We start from the raw sequence: 21,678 nt of genomic DNA on the forward strand, positions 1-21,678 counted from the left end.
TTCGTTGGCCCACTGTGAACACGGAGATGGGCTGCGTTGGTCGACGAGCGAGCCGGCGGCGGGTTCGGGCGCTGGATGGGGGCCGGAGCTGGCCCAGGAGCGTTGAAAAGGCGGTGGCGCCCTCAGTCGGCGTCGAGTACAGCTCGCAGGGGCCCAAGGGGGAAGCGCTCTTTCCCGGGGGCGGTGACTCCTTTGGCAGCGCGGAGGCCGCGAGCAGGAATGCCTTCGAAGGCGAGGTTTCGTCCGACCAGCAAGACGAAAGCGTGAGCGTGTCGGAGAGAGCGGCCCCCGCCGTCGATGAGGGGATAGCGCGCCCCCGCAGGGTCCCCATTCGCGAGGCCGGCCAAAGTCAAGATGGCGAGCGTTCAGCGGGACCACTGGTCCTTCGTGGTGCTCCAGTTCCTGCTGCTTTCGCTGCTCATATGCAGGCACGGCTCCTTCGCGGATCGGAACAAGTATTGTGAGTGCCCTTTGGCGTCGCTCACCTTTCCCCGACGCAGAAAATGGAGGGAAGAGTTTCCCTCGCTCGAATATTCCCTCCAACGCTACCGCGAGCTTTTCTTATGGCCAAAGCATGGGAGAATTTCCCAGGAGCGCATAAAATGATCCGGTGACCTAATATTCCTTCGTGTTCTTTTTTGTACGTGAATTGTTTTATACGCATTCAAAAGGGTCTGGCTAGCTAGCTTCCTGTTATTTACCGAGACTCGCACCAAGATGTATTACTGGATCAATATGGGGAATCATCCCCATGCTGCCAGCACATGCTCATCTGACAGATATTGCAAAACATCGTTATCGGATCAAGTTTCCTTGAAGTATTCAAGTGGAGCTCTTTACCCGGGAATCTTAAGAAGACAAGGTCGCATGCTCTTCCAGCTGATGCATGTTTTGCTACGTTTTGTTGGCGCATGTTTTTTCTATTAGTGCATGGTTCTACTGTTAATGTAGTTTGGAATGTTGTGCTATTATTCCATAAGCATCCTGATGTTTATGAAATAGTAGCATGATGGCAAAAGCAGTTCTAATGCTTTTGCTCGCCTGTTCATATACTGTGGATAACGGTGAAAATGTTTGCTTAATGTCTGTCTTGTATTTCACAAAATGACTTTATCTACAAGATATTTTGAATAATTCCTTGTCTCAAAGACTAGATGCCCAGACATAACTATTAAGGTATCCGAGATCTCTGTAGCTCTTTGGTTGTTCAGCTGCCCCTGGGTTGCTGAAAATTTTGTTTTATTTGTATTGAAGCATGAGAACTCATAGACCGGCAACTTTTTCAGTTCACATCTCGTCACTCTGCATGGGAGACCGGCACTATCCCCAGTACAAGAAGATAGATGGTGCCGTGCTCACCTCGGAGAGCGAAAACAACCTGGAGTGTGCGGTGACATTCCAGACTGACTCGATCCTGCAGCGCTTCATGCTACGCTTCGAGCGTCTCGCCCTCGACTGCCACGACCATCTGGTCATCTTTGATAGTGCCCACACCATTGGGAATCACAAGGTAAGCGTCCTTGTGCCTACAAGAGCTGCGCACAATGTGCCACAGAACGATTGCAAATCTCGCACAGTTCCATTTTTCAGGTACTGGGTCTTCCTAGTGAACTTAGCCGAGGGGCACCAAACCCAAACAAAATTTCCATTTGACATTTTGAATTACTAGGGGGACATTTTGGATTACGCCCGAACTGATGTGGGCGGAACCTAGGGAAAAGTTGGTCGGCCTGCATTTGCCCTACTTCTCCAGTTTTTCTCAGCGTGGGTGCCAGATTCGTCCAATGGCGCTTAGCGAGAATGCCATGGCACAGCCTATGTTCATCCCAAGTTGTAATTTTCAGTCGTAGTATAAAAAGGTTCCTGGGCAAAAAATCCTTGTTCTGGGAACTTGATTCCAGCAGAGTGCAGAGGTGGCCTAACATGAGGTCCCTCGTAGGTATAAGGTTTAAAAGCGCAAACTGACAGGGACGATAGAAAATAACAGAAACGACAGGGACAAGGCGCTACTCTCAACTAATTTATTGCAAGACCATTCAACGCTTACATGCACAACTCATCTACCTTTTACATTTCAAACAATGCCAACAGCCAATAAAACACTTTACAGACACCCATCTAGATAAGTCACTTCTTCATCTAGTAGGCTAACAGATGGCGCGCTGATGCACTTGTCATTCTTTTTAATAAAGAAAGCCTCTATAATCTCCCGCTCTGTTTTTTCTTTTGCTTTTTTCTAGAACGTCGTTGAGTCTAAAAGCGGTTTGCAGCCACAACGCTTACAATGCTCAGACAGATGACCCCCCGAATGGTTGCAATGATTGGGGGGTCATCTGTTTTATGAAATGTAAAAGGTAGATGAGCTGTGCATATAAGCGTTGAACGGTCTTGCAATAAATAAGTTGAGAGTAGCGCCTTGTCCCTGTCGTTTGTGTTATTTTCTATCGTCCCTGTCAGTTTGCGCTTTTAAACCTTATACCTACCATGGACCAACAGCCCAAACCAGTTTTAATGAGGTCCCTCCTCTCGCAGGTGGATCTCTCATGTCGGAGCACGCGTTCGGACGTCGGGACCATCTTCACTCAGGGCAACTATGTGACCCTTAAGTACACGACTGACAGCTGGAGCCCCGAGGGCAACGGCTTCAAGCTCATCATCACGGCGTACAAGGACAACTCTCTTCCTGGTACCACTTTATGTTGAGCACGAGGCAAATTGGGAACACTCTTTTTCAAAGTGCAGTTTAGAGCTGGACTTTGCTATCCGAAAACCAAGGGGGACTATTTGCCCTTGGACGACCGGATAGCTATCGAAGCAGGCATTTTGTCACCTCAGAGGTTCCCAGCATTTCAATTGTGCCTTCCAGTCTTGGGAGATAATTCTTGGGTGCAGTGCATCGTTCTGCATGCCACCAAAGCACGCTGCATCTCTCATACGTCACCTTTGGGCATGGGCAGAGAGACACTGCTTTTTTAAAGCTTTTTGGTTCACATCAGTTTTCTTCGCAAATAATTTTATTTGCATCTGCATGTACAGATGCCGAGTTGTGGAAAGGAAGCAAATCTTTGGAAGCTTGACCATGCCCCAGCGAAAGAAAGCAGACGAAATCCGTCGGCAGCAATGCAACCACATTTTATTTTTGTTACTTCAACTTTTGCTATCATTGTCCCCATTTATTTTTAAACCAAAGGCACATTACAAAAAGATTAGGTTCATTTTAATAGACCGCGGTCGTCAAGGGCAGTCTCAATATTTTTTTAAAGCAAGCTGGAATGGGAGGTAGCGTCGTCTATCAATATGCGTGCCAAACATACCCCGCCACTAGACTATTGTCTGCGTTGCCATCTGCCGTTAACCCTGGCAAGTTTTTCGGCCCCATTTTTTTCTTTTTAACAGAAAGGGCGCTACGCCTTGTAATTTTACAAGGTAAAACCCACCTGCGAAATACACCTTTGACGAAAAGTTTAGACTGCTACGTGCAGGCACTGATTTTTACGGCCCATTATAAATCCAGCCTCGGCATTTCAAACACCCTATATATTATACAAAAAGTAGGTATGGTGATTTCCATTCTTTAACTATAAATGTCAATGATATATCTATGCAATATTTATTGAGTAATGTAAGTAGGTTATAATTAGGGCTCCATGTTCTCGGATAAATCTGAAAAACATCTGCCGGTAAAATTTTCATCAATTCGGATTTAAGTTAAGTTTGGTTAGGTTCCCAGTTTCCTTTAAAATCTCCTATCATTGGCAAGAGATGTCTTGCCGTTTAACTCGTCAAAGTTCATTCAGGACAACAGGTGATCATTGTACTTCTGGATCATAGCAAAAGCCACTGCTCCGGTTTCTAGCTTGCACCATACTATCGTGCTACCAGGAAGGAAGGGTTGCGTTTTTGTAACAGTGAAAGCTATGAACCATATAGAGTTCATAATGGGGGAATAGGGGGTGGACAGTTGAAGCTTCTATATTACACCCTTTACCACTCCACCCCACGTGGCGTAGGGCGATCGAATAGGATGGGCTTCCCAGCGACTACCTCCAGGGGTTTAGTGATTTTAAGCCATCAACATTTATCAAAGCTACACTTGTTTGCAAGTTCTGTCGTGGGACACATTAGTATTGCCAATGGCAGGGGCACCAACGCCAAATCCAGCCAAATATTGTTTGATACAAGTGCATTCTTTTGAATCTAGCACACATTACATCCAGATATTATTTATTTTCGAAAAATAGAAAACACTTCAAAATTAAACTCTGAATTTTGGAAAATTGGGAATATGAAAAAAAAAAAAAAAAAAAAAAAAAAACTCGCATAAACTCAGAATATGATGAAAATTAAATTCAGAAAACAAGGAACACTGGTTCTAATGGAGGGATTGCAAACTAATTTGTATGATAATGAGAGACATTGGATTCCTCTAAGGAGTGGGTTCAGATAGTGGGTGTATTTCTGGTTAAATTTAATGTATGCTTAAAAAACTAATGACTTCGGGGGATAAAAAACTAGGTGACCTAGTCAGGAGATATTCATACAATTGATATATGTTGATAATTTTGTATTTCTAAAAGAATAAACGTTTCCGATAGAGCGCAAAACTTTCTTTTGAAGTAATAGTATTCTATTAAGATTTGATTTGTTGTTGTATCCCAGACAAGATGGCAATAATTTAGTTCTTGAGATTTAAATAATGCACATTATATTTGTAATCTAATATTTTCGGGGAGAATCGCACGACGTCTAGCAAGGACACCGCCAATTTTGCATAACTTTCTCAAGACAAATTTTCTGAAAATATAATGCCTAATGTTTTATGATTTTTCACCAGCTCAATCAGCATAAAATTAAACAATTAAACTGGCAAGTTTTTGTTTAGGACACCTTGTTTATTGATTGATAGAAATAAAATTGCTTTGGTTTTTGTTTAATTAATTTTGCAAATTTGGAGAGCATGATATTTCCTTCGGTTATTAAGTTATCAGCATCCACATCGCAAAAGAACAGACTTGGTGTCGTCTGCATACATTATAAGATGAGTGCCTTTGTCAATATTATAGTAATATCATTTATATATATTAAAGAGTAAGGACTCCAATAAGCTACCTTGGGGGACACCATATCTGATCGGCAGAAGAGGCAATAAATGACCAGACTGCCTACATCCTTCTAAACATGAAGACAAAAGTGAAACAAATGAACCATGAATGCCATAATGGTTTGTCAGCAAGTAGTTGGTGATTAATACAATCAAAGGCTTTACCTATAGAAATGCCTAATATCAAAAGTTTGTTTTCAGTGTTATTTACCTCCTTTTGTAAGAGGAGTGCAGATTCTATAGATCTTCCCTTCCTAAAGCCAAACTGAGACTCGGAAAGTATGGTGTGTGTTTAACGAAGAACATATCTAAAGGACACAAAATAAGCTTTTCCAATCCCTTAGAAAAAATAGGCATAAGAGGTCTGTAATTGGACAGGGCATTCCTGTTCCTACACAGCACTGACCCTTTTGCAAGTTTCATTTTCTTAGGAAAATTCTCCACACCACACATTAAAGGTGCATACAAGATATAAGGCGTAATTATGTCACGAATATATTTAATGGGTTTCATTTAGATTGCATGTGTTGCCGATTTTTAAAATCTATGAATGTTTGAAACACTCGATAATAAGGGATGAAAAAAGATAGATTAGCCGACCCTTCTTGAAATGGTGACTACGGCTGTGTCTCAGCACGAGCTCGACGCCAGATTAACAAAATCAGAATATAACTAGCAGTAGTATCACTTGGCAAGCAGAATAATTGGGAATAATTTGGGTGCAGTTTATTCTTGCAGTGCTTCGAAAAGCACCACAAAAAGACAAAGGTGGGGGACCACAAAGCGCTTTGTTTTTGTTTGGAAGTTGACTAGCTCATTTGTCATTTTCTTTCTTTGGCGGCTGCAGACATCAAGCACGACCTCAAGTGCAGGGAATTCGAGTGCCGCAACACCTTCTGCATCTCGAGCAACTTGACCTGCGACGGAGTGAACCACTGCGGGGACAACAGTGACGAGACCGGCTACGCCTCCTGCATTGGTGCGCTTTTTGGTCACTTGCAGACGTTTGCCAACTGGCGAGGCCTTAGGTCGTTCCCTATTTAAGGTAGAGCAAACAATAGCACCAGTTGTTTAGGTAGGTAGCCCTGTCCTAATCACTCATTGTCACGCAGTGGATGTGTGTACCTCGCAGACCTACAATGTACCCAATACAGGGTTTTATCCATACATCTCTGGATAAAAGACAGGTTTCTGCTTGCAACTTTCTAGAAGCAATCTGTTTCAACTCAAGGCTGTGTACCGGGCTTGCACCTGTGTTTTCTGTAGCACCCGCACAAGTCACTTGTTGGGCAGGGCCCCACGTCTAAATGGGAGTAAGACCTTTCGTCCTCTCTCCTCCCATCAGTCTCGTGTTTCAACAATAATCCACAGCTTTCAGGTCTTGGAACGCCAGTAAATTGCTACCAGCTTTGCAACAAAAAGCAACGAAGAGTGGAAAAACGCAGGAAAAACCCCAGACTGGGAACATATAAAAACAAATGGACAAGCAACACACACACGGTTTCGTTTTTTTTCTTTTTATCTGTTCCCAGTGTTAGGTTTTTATATATGGAGCAAAAAGTTGAACAGGTTGAAAACATACTACGAGTTGTTAAAAAAAGCAAACACTGATTACAATTGTTTCCACAGTGCACATCCTATTGCTTATTGCTACTGTACTTCTAATAACGCATTTCTAAAAAGCATAATCATTTTCCTCCTTTTTTTTTTCGAGTGTGTGGAGAATGAGGATTCGAACTGCCTTGCAGCACTGCACCGTGCCACATGAAGGCTCTCTTGAGAGCATTTTTGGTGGCCCATATGTCTTGCGCTAAGCGGACAAACGGCCTTTCACGCAGACGAAACATCGAGCAGCCAGATCCTGGGCCTGGGCGTGAGCCTGTTTGTGACGCTGACGCTGGTGGTGCTCGTGTCCTGCCTGGTGCTGTGCGTCGGGGTGCTCTGCCTCTGCCAACGCATGCGGCTGGGCACCCCAGGCTTGCTGCCGGGCGGAGGCGTGGCCTCGGCTGCGCTGCAGGCACAGGGCAACAACAGCGCGGCCGCCTTCCCCAGTAAGCGTGTAATGCCGCCTTCCTTGCTTCTTCCCCCGTGCGTTGCCTGGATGGACGTTGCCTGCTTCACGCATGCCTCCTGTGCCCGCTTGGCCACTCTAACGTGCTAGACAATGGCACCATGAGGAAGCCAGTGCTGCCCTGAAACAAGCTAGAATCTGGAGGACGGGCAGTTTTACAGAGCTAGATCGTGGCCACTCCCTCGCTGGTGTCGTGTGTACTGTCATGACCAATATGAGTGTGAAGGCCGCTCCGCATGATTTGCTGTACTACCAGTGCACCTTGCATTAATGCATGCTGGGGTCAAGAACAGTAGCCTTCAGCGCTCCTTGTGCCGCCTTTCACTTCCAGGTCGCCTGCGTGCGCCCACCGTGACCTCCACCATTTGAAGTAGAATGATTATCGCGTGAGAATAACTTGGAGCGACGTGGAACTTGCTGCGAGAAAGTTGACAATGGGTTTACAATGGATTCAGGGAACAAACAACACTGCCTATGCTTGCACCGCGATAACTTCTTGCATGTGACAACACATTTTGCGGCTTTCTGCTTTTGCAAAGCGCACGATAAGGAAATAATAAAAAAGTTACCCTCAAAAAATATTTATATAATCTACTTTTGCTGGTGCACATTGCTGGCAAAAGAAGGCTCTCTGTCATTGGTCAACTGTTTCACAGTTCCACCTACCGTTCTTCACCAGTAGACTATCCAGAAGTGCAGAGTGGTACAACAATCGTTTGAGATGATATGTCTCATTCGCAAAGTGCCTTTATCGAATTGGTTAGGGGGCACTGTGTTTAGCCTCCTCCCCTGCATGTATCGAAATTGGTCCCGAAGTGGCAACAAATGACATCACAAAAGCCGCAGTGCTATTCTGGTGGTGGGGCGTAAAAGTTGTGGAAACGAGAGAATGGGAGCATCGCTATCGTCCCAGCTCGTGGCCACCGAAGCTTCTGTGGGCTACCAAGCTGGTCAGCGACCTGCAGTAGGACAGGCAAAAGCACGACACTTGTACGAGGTCATCAGGCGGAAATGGAGGGACCAGTTTTTTGGACGCAGTCACCGGTCGGAGACGCACCTACCGTAATATCCCGAGTCATCGCCCACCCCCCAACCGCCTGAAATTCGTTAAAAAAGTGGGGTGGGCCATGTCTCGGTGGGTGAGCACAAACACTTGAAAAAAAAGCGGAAAAAACCGCCTATTTTTCTCTGTGTATCTAGCGCTGATGCACAAGAGATACATCAAGCTCAAAACTCGATTTAGTTTCATTGTTTTATAGAAAAAAAATGCTCACGAAAGAATATTTTACTATAGCGAAGTTTGTTGCTTGCATACGCGCTAGAAACACCGCCGATCCGCATATAGCACGAACGTTTGTTCCGTGAAAGAATGTCACCATTATGTTCTCCTAGTTAGTAAAAAAAAAAGAAAGAAAAGTCTACAAGAAAATAGAAAAACCGACCAGGCGCAACGAGCGAGCGGACCAAAGAAGCGACCAAGAGCAATGCTGGGAAAGCGGGAAAGCCGGCGGTCGCGTTGGCAAATACTTTGGCGTCGGGCCAAGTCGGGCGCCTTGTCAATTGCAAGCTCTTGCGCAACTTTCTTGTTTGGTGCGTACATACGTGCGTCCGTGCACGGCGGACTATCAATGCGCGGTTGGGACGCTCTGCAAACGTCTGTGTAGGACGTTCCAGCAAAGCTTTATTTACGCTTTGGCTTTGCCCAAAATATTGCACAACCGCGGTCGCGATGGGCGGGAAGAAGGAGCGGGTTCGCGGTGACCTTACTTCGGCGGAGACAGACTTTGACCTAACACTCCGCGGTTACGTTACCAAACTCTTATTTTGTTATCTCCATCGTTTTCTTTTCGCACGGATACACGACCACTTCGGGGTCGCTCACGGAGGAAATGAGTAAACAAAAAGAAGTGTCTTTCCCTCCTTCGTTTTACTTTGTCACGGACGTCCTCCAACTGCAAGGTCCGCGGCCGCGTCATTCGGGTAGGATGAGTGTTCGCGGATCGCAGAGTCCGCGCTAGGGAATTTAAAGGGGTGGGCGATGACTTGGTGTTTTTTCGGAAATCGATATTGGCCCAAAAAATGGGGTGGGCGATGGCTCGGGGATGGGCGATGACTCGGGATATTACGGTAGTAGTACTGTGGGGGGGAGCGGTGTTCACACTCACATTGATTGCGGTAGTACTAGATATACTTTTTCTTGGAGGCATCGCTTTCATTTATTTGCCCATAGCAGACCGAGTGTTGACTGAGTAAATGCTTTGCGCGGTTGACATGACACGAGAGGCAAAATGTGCATGTTACACCGGAACACAGTGTGTTAAGGTCTATTCACACGATGCATCTTGTTGGCGAATTTTGTGTCGCAAAACTAGGTTTCGAGAAACGGGGTCCCCGTGTGAACGCCACCAAAAAAGTGGCGCGCCTCCGATAAAAGTGGCGCATGCTCCTCGCTTCTGGAGCAATCTTTTGCTGAAACCTCACCGTGGCCTGTGAATCACCTGAAGGAAAAACGCGGATGCTGCCAACGGCTGCTCAACTTCGCTATGACGTCTGACCTTCGAGGCGGAGCGAGCTTTTGGAGGAGTCTGATTTTTGGCTGATTCCGCATCCGAGCTGAAGCCGAAAAAAGAAAAACAAACATGGCAGCGAGCGACAAGCGGTGCTTACGGGCGATACTATTCTTGGTCTGCTCGGTTTCAAGTGTGTGAACGGCGCTTTAGCAGTACGGGTTGGTGGCGTGGTGCACATTCATCAACAGTCAGGACCAATGAGTGCCAGCACTGCATATAAACATGACTGGGGATGACTTCCTTCTTTGACGTTCGCGGTCTTTCCCGGGTTCGGCAGGACTAGTAAACCCAGTGAGCCGAATCTGACGAAGTTTATTGAGTGGTTTTAATAAAACAGACTGTCTCTTCACACTGTGCGTACTTCGTATCATTTTGATACAAAACGCTTGATATTCCCGGTGCAGATGACAAGGTTTGGCAAAATTCTCGTGAGTCAATACCATCACAAGTTTCGCGCGTCAAACTCCACGTGTGAACAGGCCGATTTCGCAAAATCTCAATTTCGCTAAACTGTGACGCGTTGAAAAGATGCATCGTGTGAATAAGCCTTTAGATGGAGGAAAGCATAAAGACAGCCTCCTTACCATTTCCATGGCCAGCGCACTGCTCTACAATGGAGCTTTTTCCAGTAATGAGCGCCCTCTAGCAGTTTTTCTGACAACTACAAATTGAGGCCACTTCAAAATAAACAAACAATCACTCTTGTTGTTTCCGACAGTGTTTTTCGGAAACAAGAGTGATTGTCTATTTTGTAGTACCCTCGTTTGTAGTTGTCAGAAAACCGCTAGACGGCGCTATTATCCTTTGGCTAGGTGGGGCAAGTCGCCACCCAATTAAAAGGGTTCAACCATATCCATTCACCTAGTCATCTTTTTCTTTCACTTTCATTACTGTGACTTTAGGCAACTAACTGCCACGTCACGTTTTTTTTTTTGCTTTTTCTCTTGAGCTTCTCACAAGTCCCACACGTGCCAAGAACTATGCGATTGTTATAATTAGTTTATTAAATCGCCAAGTCTTAAGCAAAGTATTTATTTAGTAGTCATTTCTTACTTGGTTAGTATTTTTGTCAAAATCTTTTTCGTAGCCGTTTTTACACCACACTCTGAAAGAAAATCAAGTCTCGAAGACCTCCCCAAAAAAACGTTTGGAAACGACAATGGCTGGTGAAGGGTATTTCTAGAGCCTTCCACACCCGAAATGTTTCCTTGTGCCTTCTTCTCTAGAAAATATCAACGACTAAGGAGATTATCGCTCGATTATCCAGACGCGTTGCATATTCAAGCATTGTTCTTCGGCTGCCAGGCCGAACCTCAGAATTCACCAAAAGAACATCCGCAATCTACTTGTTTCGTTGTTGATCGACGTGCACCTTGGGCGACAGGATGCGAAAAATAAATGATTACCATTTTCTTTCCCCCTTCGATCTGAGCAATCAACTGCGCAACAAGAGAATGGTATCACTACATATGGCATTTCTAGAAGAAACGAGAAAAGCTATCACTGTTTTTGCCATGTCAACGATAATGGTAGACGAAGTTAAACGCACAGCATCGGCAAACTGGAGAAACGCGATGAACAGGATATAAGCTAACGTTGGCTACTTAGCTGCTACTCGTACTACGGTGTGGCTAGCGTGGCTGCCCACCGGTAATGGTGGCAGCACACTGTGAGCGCGAGTAGGCACAGAGGACTACTTTGTCGGTGCCTTCCTCCGACGTTTTCCACAAGGCACGAACAGCTCACCCATCTGCACCAGGCTGATCCTAACGGAGGTCATCATCTGCTTTGAATCCGCTGCATAGACCATGCTTTCACTATGCTCAAGTTGCAACACGCGACATTTGTGCAAAGGTTTTCTTTGGAGTTCAAGAGCCTGTGACGTTACTAGCTGCTATGACGCCAACATATATTCATTTATGCGAACGAGTCCTTCCAGTAAGGAGGTCTCTCAAGAAAGAACACGACTGAAGCTGAAGGGGAAGCCAAAAGAAAAAAAAATGGATAAAATAATTTCAACAAAGAGGAGCAACTATTCACACAGGGCATAGTTCAAATTATCAGTCTCTACATAAAGATCCTTCACGCATCTAGCTTTGTTTTCCAAAGGATGCTTCTGTTCTGAAGATGACTCGGTAAGGTCCTGTCGCAGCAAGAAGGTTAAAGTGGAAATCATCGCATGTCTATTTTACGCATGCACCTACTAAAAATTGAGTCTGATCACTCACAAGGGTTGTCTTGGGCAGTCTTGGTCCTGTTGTTGGGAATGATGCTTGGCTGGGGCTGTTAGCCCATCCTTGAACTAGGGTTGATAGCAAGGGCCCAATGTTTCTCTTCTTCTGTCAACCTCAAAGCTTGCAGCCTCCCCAATGTCTTCTCCTCGCTTTGCTTTTTTATTTTTTCCCTCTTCCAGTGTGTACACCAAACTGACGCACAACACACACAAAAGCAACGAGTAAAGGCTGGCTCACACATTTGCATTGACTGTGTTGCGTCAAGCAGCGCAGCGCCTCCCCATTCGCTCGTCATAAAGGTCACCATAGCAACAGCTCAACGCAAGTAGTCTTGAAGCAGTGAAATGCAATTGTGTGAATGAGCCTTAAGACTTGATGGCACTGACAAAGTTCTTTCTTGTCACACCCTACTCAGTGAACTTAAATGAAGCGTAAAAAGGCTTTAAAAGTAGGTTTCTCCTATTCAGCTTAGGCCCCTGCATGGTCGCAATGGCGCAACGATGCAAGTGTATTGTTTGGAATCGCAGTCCCCGCAGCCACCCGTCAGGTGCCAGATTTTTGGCGCCATCTTGAGGCTGCACTGCAGGTGCTCGGATGCTGTAGTCCCTCCTCTCTGTCCCCACGTGTCTCAGCCCCGCCTCGCTCCAAGTCGGAAAGAGAGGTGTACAAACGAAGGCCCTTGTTGCGGGTGCCACCAAGGGTAGGGGTGTGCGCTCTAATGGCCGTGCTCCGTCTGCAGGTCACCAGCCTGGGAGCGGAGGCGTGTACGGAGGCACGGCCGAACGTCTTTGCGAAAAGCCTCCCCCGTACCCTGGAAACAACTACCCCCCAGCGTCCGGCATCGGCTTTCACGTTCCCCAGGAGAGCCTCTACTACCCAGCCACAAAGTGACCGGCCCAGCAATGCCACCAACTGGCTCGTCTGAGTGTGCCATTTCTTTTGCCATGCCCAGACGTCTCGAGGACAGTGTTAGGCACCCAAGGTTGTGGCCGCATTTGGTGGGGTCCCGCTGTCGGCTCTGCTCTGCCTCCCAGACTGTCCAAAAGAGCACTCTTGGCATCGACATGCCTGCTCCGCAAGGTCTAGGCGCAGTACCGTAGGACGGCCATTCGGAAGTGGGAACGTGCTCGGGTTGCCACCAGTTCCATAGTATATCAAATGTCCAATCCTTTTGGAACAGATGTCGCTGTACAGTTTGTTGCATGCTTGGTTGTCCTTGGTGTATTTTATGGTTGGACAACCAAGCTTGGTTGTCCTCAACTTTTTATGCTTTTGTGTTTTGCCGAGAAATGAGGATTTACTGTATGTGCCTGATTTTCTTTTATCCTAATCTAACTGCGGAGGCTCGAGCATTACTGACGCTCTTACGAAGCCTGTGTATTATAACTAGGGTTCCGTGTTTTCCGAATTTACTTCTCGTAAAATTCGGAAAGTCTTTTTTCCAAAAATTCAGTTTATTTATTATAGATTCCCGATTCTCCGAAATTTGGTGTTTCATTTTGCCGTGGGCCCAATTTTCAAGAATTCAATATAAAAAACAAATATTATCCGGACCAAACCTGCCTTAAATTCACAAGAACTCACCTATATTGACTATATCTCCAGCTGGATTGGGCATTCATGCCCTTGCCATTGATAATACTAACTGTCCCACAACAAATTTGCAAGCATTGCTTTAGTAAGTTTGATATTTTAGAATGATTGAAATTCTTGACATACTTTTTGGAAAGCTCAATTTCTTCCCATCCCAGTCCACCTCTCTGCTGAGCAAAGTGGAGCGATGAGATAGAACCTTTAGCTGTGCCCCTCTCTCCCATGATCATAGCTTTCCCTGTGATAAAAACACAACCCCGCCTTCTTCCAAGAAGCCCAAACTGAAAACTAGGACAGTGGCTTTTGTCGTGACCCAAAATTAGTGACCTGTTGTCCCGAACAAAACACAACGAGATAAATGGAGAACCCCCTTTTGTCAAAAGTCGGATATTTTAAAACAAAACTTTGCCTGTTCTCAGGATTACTGACCCTGTGCTCTGGCCAATTTTACTTATAGAATAATGTGTTTTTTAGTTGTATTTTTGCCATTGTAACATCGAAATTTTAAATTTTCCGGATAAATCTGAACTGACAAAAATTTTACTGGCATGGGTTTTCGGATTTTATCGGATTTATCCGAAAACACGGAACCCTAATTATAGCCAATGTCAAATCAAAGCAACAAATCCCATAAACAGTGATGGTAAAAAGTGCACTTTTTGAAAGAGTGCGAGGATTCTATGTGCGCAGACATGCAGAAAGGCACTCAGTTATGCGTTTGTACATAGTAATGTGTGTGTGTGTAAAGCAGGCCTTTGCATCAAAATTCCCTTTCTTTGTGAGTGTGCATGTCTCTGAATGCCACAAAAAGCTGGACACTTGTTAGTCTGTTTGTAGAGGGCACACGTCTGCAGTGTTTTTAGATACCTTTTTTTTTTATGGATGGCAGTCTTAACAAGCAAACAACCAATCTTTTTCAGCATTTTGTTTGTTACTCTGCAAAGTGAGGGTATGCAAACAATGATGGAATGGGCCTCCCTGGTTCAACCCTCGATTGTCCTTATGTTTGCCATATTGAGGAAAGGGAATCAAATACCCACTCTACTGCGTTTCACCACAACTTGGCAAACTACGGACCTAGCGAGCGAATCAGCGTCGGGCACATGACAACGTACCATTGTGGTGCACACCTCCTACAGGGAGCTGTCACACACTTTGTTTCATCGCTCCGACAGGCTCGAGGGCGCAGCAGCGCTTGCTCTTTGTCAAGTTGTGCTGGAACGGAGTAGTTTATGCTACTCCTTTTGAAGCAAACTGGCCGAACCAATTAGCCACATATGGAGTATTTGACAAAATATGGGGGACCACCTTTAGTAATGTTCCCTCGCTACACTTGTCTAGCTGTTTAGGACAACGTACGTACATAGTCTGAGCTAGGATCAGCCAGATAACGCAACATTCGATTCTCTTATTGGGAGCAATGACATACACTTGCACAGAAAGCAAAGACTAAGTCATATTCACCTGCAATCTCAATCCGTGATTATATTTCTTGTGTTCGTGAACCTGGTGTTCGGCATTCCTCTGATAAATGTCCGTGTACCTGCCGTGTTCTTTTTGTTCCGTGTCATTAGAGTCGCATTAGTCTTACGTTAAATCAGCTCAGATAATATTCTAATTTCATTATTGGTGAACAAATATCATGTTCATTGAGTGTATATATTGACTATTTTTTATACTCATTCTCTTCAAGTTTCTAACATACTTTTTTTTTTTCAGTGGAACTACGATGGAAGTATTTTTACGTTCAGCACACAAGTTTCTGGGGACATATCACAAATGATTAGCAAAGGCAGTGAAACTTGATGGTTTGTAACTTGACTCTATATAGCTACAGCAACTTAGTGCTAACATAGGCAATCTTGAATGTTACACTCTGATGAGTCTGCTCTGGTCAATGCTATAAATAATTGCCCCACTGATTATAAGCATAATATTAGTGCAAGATACACTGAATGTCGATGAAGTGCGGCCATTTTTGTTTGCTGTTGAAGAAAAAGTGCAAGAAAAAAATATCTGCTTCCTTCTTAACGAGTCACACTACAGGCATCGCCCGTTCACAAGGATGTTTGAACGTTTGTGAGATTTTCATTTTCATGGACCAAGTTAGCAGTGTCAGGTTTCCTTATAAGAACTGTGAACATGTTAGCTGCATTAGCTGCTTCTGGGGAGCTTGGTGCATATCATTGTTTTCTACGAGAACACGTGCCAGTGTGCAAGCCTGTGTGTGTGCAGCTCGCCTGTGACACACCACTCTAATAAAGCAGTGATCTGGAAAGCACTGGGACATGCGTGTGGCCAGCTGCACAGGTACAGTCTTCAAGCCTGCAGGCGCCCAGGGATGTAAGTCGTGCACTGGTCTATATGTCTTGTACTCCGGTCAACAAATTCACAATAACCAAACAGGACATCAGAGACGGTGTTGCAATTGCCCGTCTTTCCCCTATCACGATATAAGTTTTTACCTCCGCATGATGATATTCAAAATCTAAGGGTGCCACTGCTCTGGCTTGTATGCCTTGTAAGCCAAAGCCATTTGACATGTCAAACATTTTTGCGTTTTCACCGAAGCCTCTTCTACGTCGAATCCCTTCAACTTCTGCTTGTTTTTGTCTGTGATGTGTGAATGCACTGAAGTGACAAACATGAACCAGCCCTCACCCCTTCCCAGACAACACAATTACATACTGAGGACATGTCAAAGCCAATTTGTCCGACCCCAGCATGTCCCCAAAACATCCGAAGGATTCTTTGAAACATGCCTTTTTAACGCATGCATTTGTTCCACAAAAACCCGCTTCAAAGCCAAGGTCTTGTGCATATAGCCTTCCCTGACATGCGAGCACATGCTGACATGGGAGCTTGCACTGTGTTCGTTAATTTCACACCTAAGTTTTTGCTTCACAAACAACCTCAATGCAAGCGGTACATGCTTGTCCACGCCCACACAGGCTAAGCCACAATGTGGTGGGCTAGAATTTGGGTATGTGTGTGATGGTGACTAGACAGCAGGGGCAGATTTATGGGTCAAGCTTGGTGGTGGTGGGGGGGAAGGGGGGGTGTCTGCTAAGAGATAGCGCAGGGAAAGTGTTGTCCTGGTTTTTCAAGTAATGTATGGCACTTCTTTCATTAAAAAAAAGTGGACCTTGGGGGTGGGGTGGCTGTGTCCCCCCCCCCTTAAATCTGCCCATGCTAGACAGACTTTTGAAGAGGGTCGACTGCAAGCAGTGTTGGGTAAAGTTCACCAATAAAGTGCTTGAAGTAAGGTAAAAAGTAAATTGGAGGTTATGCACTTCAAGTAAAGTAGTACTGTAAAATACCAAACATCTGCCCATTCCACATAAGCACCCACCTATCAATTTTGCAACATTTGCAAAATGCACAACATCCCATCCCCCAGTTTAACATGATTATCTCCAGATTTTGAGGACGCTGCTTGCTCGAGATTTTACAGTAAGCACTCCAGGTATGATGTACTTAAAGTTAAAGTACTATAAATACCATGTACTTTTAAAGTAAAGTAAAAGTACTTTTTAACACAATCTTCCATGCACCTTTTAAACCGGTATACATTGCTCCAGAGATAACTAGGGGTGCATCAGTTATGTTTGGAAATGGTGGCGAATATTGGATAAAGTCAAGTGGTCACAGACTAGTTGTTCTACACTCGCCAATAAACTATTTAACACATAAAATCGAATTACAAGACACTTATTTGCTGACAAAGCATCATTGTGTGACACAAATTTAACAATACCAAATTTGAGGCATGCACTTTAAACTTGAGAGTTGTATTTTTCTCAGAAAGTACCAGAAAAAAAATACTTGAAGGACTAGTTTTCTAAACTTTCTTGAAGTAGTATTTAAGTACAATGTACTTAAAAGTATTCCCAACACTGCACACAGGAATGTCTAGTAAAGTCGCAGACCATAAATCCCAAAAAGAAAAAAAGATTGCATAGGCAAGCTGACCAATCCACCATTTTTTAAATAACTGGTGCCACCTGGCGAAAAACGGGGTTCCAGGATTCCCAGGATGAAACTGCTGATCACATTAGGAGGAAGAGGAAAGCTCCTTGAAGGAACTTGGGGGACAACAAATGGACCATTTTCCAGTAAGCTTCTGCACATGCGTACACCCCTTCTCCTGGCACTGCCTCCCGCTGTCGCCATTTTTGCTGGGCAAAGTTCCGGTCGACCAACATATTCAGCACCCATCTTTGCGTGTATTTTGTCTTTTTTGGCCATTCATGTTTGAATATACGCTAGTATGGGTCGTAAAAGGCAACGAAGATCAATAGATCAATACAATGGCACAATGCTAATGTACTCCGATGGGCAGAAAAAAAAGTTGAGCTGCCCTTCATTTGTTGTTCGAAAACAACTCCCCAGACGGCGCTTGTTACTGGAAAAAGGTCCATTGCCACGATTGCCACAACAGGCAGAAGGGACGTTGGGGACAGCAGCTAGCTCAATGGAGCCAGCAGGATCTAGCCGTCTAGCTTCCTTGGTCGAGGCACTCACTCGAGCACATGCTCACACAGAACCTCCTGAACCAGTGTTTCCAAAAATGGTCAATTGGTAAAAATAAAAAAAAAAAAATAAAAAAAAAAGATTTGCCCATTATAAATTACAAAGCACACTTTAATAAATATAAAGTGGTGAAGGGTATACGGAAAGGGGTAATGGTACCAGGTTTAACATTTGGTAATCAGGTCTAGCTTGCATCCTGAGCGAAGTGATCACGGGCAATGTCTGTCAGTTTCTGTGATAGGTATACCATCCAATCTGTTTCCGACGAGCAGTAGTTCCTCCTTCAGAAGTTTTTTTCCCTCCGGGTGTGTGCTGTTGTTCCAGGTAGTAGTTGAAAAACCCTAGAAAAATTAGAAGCAGTCTTATAATGCGGTCAACTAACTTCCACATACATTCCTACCACAATATCATATTGATTTCTACAGAACTAGGTTCTTCAAGCCAGATGTGCTTTGTTTTACATCTAAAAATGCTGGGCAAACCTTTAGAAAGTCTAAGTTTCAGTATGTTAATGCAATAAAATAAAGACTTGTGTAAAAAAAAAAAAAAAAATTCGTGTTTTTTTTTTTTTAAATGAGCCAAAACAAATGCTAATTTGGGCTGAAATTCGAAGTACTGTTTCTGAAAGGTATTATTCTGAAATCGGTCATATTATGTCAGAAAAAACAATATAAAGGTGGCCGCGGTACACGTCTCAAAGCTAGCCCAATAAGCACAGATTCCTGTTTAAGTTTCGCTTCACAAAAATTTAACTCATTTTGAAAAACAAAAAAAAAACATCTTTTTAAGTAATTGAAAGCTAGATAATAAGGCTTCAGCTGGCGTAAGTATATGATAGATATCCTAGGCTTAAATAAATGAAAAGGACAATGGTCTATGTCCAGCCCATCAGTTACTTCTCCGCCATCTTGAGTCTTTACGTGAAATTAACTGCCTTCAACATATCGAGTCGGAGAAATTTAACAATATGTTGTTAACAGCTTTACATCTGTGGCATTCATTGCAAATAGGAATTATTTTGGTTGAAAATCCATTGTTTTGTAAGCCTAGATCAGTCCTGAAAGAGGGGGAGGGAACTCTGCTCTGTGGCCATTTGGACTGCAAAGAGGCATTCGCTTAGCGCACGTGCAATCTTCGAAAGGATGTCATTTCTCAGGTTTAGTCAATGATATGTGTTGCAAATAACTTTCAGCACAAGTACACTTCAACTACTGGACAATGACTATGAGATGTGGGAAGACAGCGGCTTGCACAGTTCATTTGTCATCATTTGCATGTATGAGGCTACACGCGCATTTGATAACAAAGAGAGCACAGAGCACTATTCTCCCAGCTGTCTGAATTCAAAGGCATTTACATTCTGCACAATAAAAGCATTCAAAATGTACAAATACTACAAACAATGAATATCAATAAAAAGAATGGGTGTTAAGAGCGAATTTAAGGAAAACAAGGACTTACGTTGAAGGCTTGAACACTGAATAAGGAAATTATAACCATCAGGAATTTTCAATTTGGTACAAGAGAAGCGTTTTACAACGCAATAAATGTGCACTGCTGACACAGGCTCTTATTTCTCAAACCCGCACAGCAAATATTTCCTCCACCAATGAGCGTGCAACAAGGTTTGGCAAAATTGGAGATAGTTCCAAACATAAAAGCAGGAAAAAATAAGCAATTAAAAGGGCCCTGCAATCATATTTAATTGTCTACCTTTTTTGCGCTTTCCCTGTCTCTTGGGGTTCGGGCAAGCCAGCGGGCACGGAGAGAGTAACTAAATATCAGTGTGTCATATTTTAACCGGACGACGCGGAAACCTCCTCCACCGACGAAGGCGACCCGCGGTACCGAAAGCGCGAAAAATGTGACGTTTTTGGTCCTGGGCTTACTACAGGTCAGAGTCGCTAAAAGCTTCTTTTTAGTTGAAATACAAAATATAAGTGGTGCAAACTGTTTCAATTATTTATAAAAGTAGTTTTTGTTCAGTATTTTAGATCAGAAAAGAAACGAATGCAGTTTATGAAGTACGGAAACAAGAAATGACCCATCGACATACCCGCCACCAAGCGGTAGGACAGGCGGCGCATACTAGAAAGGAGTAGTGGGATCAGGTGCAGACACGGAAAGGTCCCGGACGTACGCGGCGGCGCTGCTGTCGTATGGACAGAAGGATCCGACCGGCTCCGAGCGTTCCGAAGGCCTTCGGCGAGAAGCTTTGTCTTGCGGTTTGGCTGTTTCGCGGTATGGCAGCGCAAAGTGGCTCCCATTCTGAACTGATCTTTATCCCGTGTTTGCTGTCGTTTGTGGCCAATGAAGTGTCATTTAATCACGCAGCAAATGCAATGAGAGCCGCTCTGGCCGCCCACTGCATACAGCCAACCCAGAACATGCTTTAGTGGCGCTCTCTCGCGCCGTCGACACGGAGAGCGGCAGCCGTGAGCGCTCGATGAGCTCACTACCCCTCTCGTTCACGGCTACTCAAGCAACCAAAGACGTCATAAGGGAGGTGTTTTTTTTGTTTTTTTTTAAATTTTAATTTGGCTATAACTTTTAAAATAAAGCGAATTTCAAGAAAAGAAAAGTTTCACTAAGTTACTGCGTTCAGTGCGCTCAGGTTCGGTGCAAATTAAAAACCAGTAAAAAAGTCCTTGCAGGGCCCCTTTAAGGAGACAATTCGGGCCAGTTGGTTCATGATTACCTAAAAAAAAAAAAACGCAAAGCAACTATATATATATATATATATATATATAAAAAAAAAAAAAAAAAAAAAAAAACCGAGGACGATAAGTAAGGTACGTTGTTGGGCTAGTTGGTTCATCTTAGTAAAACATATAAAATAGCGCAACAGAAACAAGGACAAGAAGTAAACAGGACAGGCGCTAACTTTCAACTAGTTTTATTCTGGAAAATCGAACACATATATACACACGACAGGCAAAGCAGCACCACGTAAAAGTTGATTAATTTTTCACCCGATCATTCAAAAACTGAAATTCATTACAATGAAGAACAATAGAAGTGTCGCTGACACATGCCGTCCCACTTTTTTTGATAAAGAAAGCTTCCAATAGCTCTCGAGCGACCGTCTCTCGGCTTCTTCCTAGTATCCGCATCTGCTGAAGTTGCGGAACACAGCCACACGTGTTGCAATGTATACACGAACTCATCTCTGTGACGTCACGGCGCGGTGGTGGCGCGTCGGTCGCACTTCCGGTCCGGGGCTGTGGGCAGAAGTCCCCATGCCAGACGTGTATTTCTGCGTTGTTTTGAAAGGAACCAGGCAAAAACCTGCCTTCTCGTCAAAACGCCGCGACTGGGGCCGAACCAGAAGTGTCGAGAAAGGTTTGAAGGTCAGTTTTCACGCGCTCGGTTCGTCGAGAATCTGGATATGTGCCGTGAAAAGGGAAAAGCAGACGCCGTCGGACAACGATTGCTTGCGCGGGAAGCACTTTGGGTTGAATTCACGGATACTTTTGGTCATCAGATTTATTTGTTTTGTTCCAACATGAACGCCAGAAAACTGTCAAGTTGTGCAGACCACCTGTGGACTATGTTCAGTGCGTCTTCAAGTTCAAA

The 21,678-nt window shown here is 44.4% G+C and overlaps 1 protein-coding gene and 1 long non-coding RNA gene across 2 annotated transcripts; one reads left to right on the top strand and one right to left on the bottom strand.

The window, feature by feature from the left end:
- The first annotated feature begins 91 nt into the window (after window positions 1-91).
- LOC8041401 lies at window positions 92-18,185 on the top strand. The gene is made up of 6 exons (XM_002414638.5): window positions 92-460; window positions 1,287-1,510; window positions 2,533-2,686; window positions 5,949-6,080; window positions 6,940-7,152; window positions 12,716-18,185. The coding sequence occupies exons 1-6, from the start codon at window positions 355-357 to the stop codon at window positions 12,865-12,867; spliced, it is 981 nt and encodes a 326-aa protein (XP_002414683.1). The 5' UTR covers window positions 92-354; the 3' UTR covers window positions 12,868-18,185.
- Window positions 2,677-10,496, bottom strand: LOC120841005. The gene is made up of 2 exons (XR_005715672.3): window positions 10,327-10,496; window positions 2,677-7,293 (listed from the first exon to the last, which is right to left on the bottom strand). It is a non-coding gene; the product is annotated as an uncharacterized LOC120841005 (long non-coding RNA).
- Window positions 18,186-21,678: the final 3,493 nt, after the last annotated feature.

The sequence above is a fragment of the Ixodes scapularis genome, unplaced genomic scaffold (genome assembly GCF_016920785.2).
Source record: "Ixodes scapularis isolate PalLabHiFi unplaced genomic scaffold, ASM1692078v2 PGA_scaffold9__187_contigs__length_104089568, whole genome shotgun sequence".
NCBI classification, from domain to species: Eukaryota; Metazoa; Arthropoda; class Arachnida; order Ixodida; family Ixodidae; genus Ixodes; species Ixodes scapularis.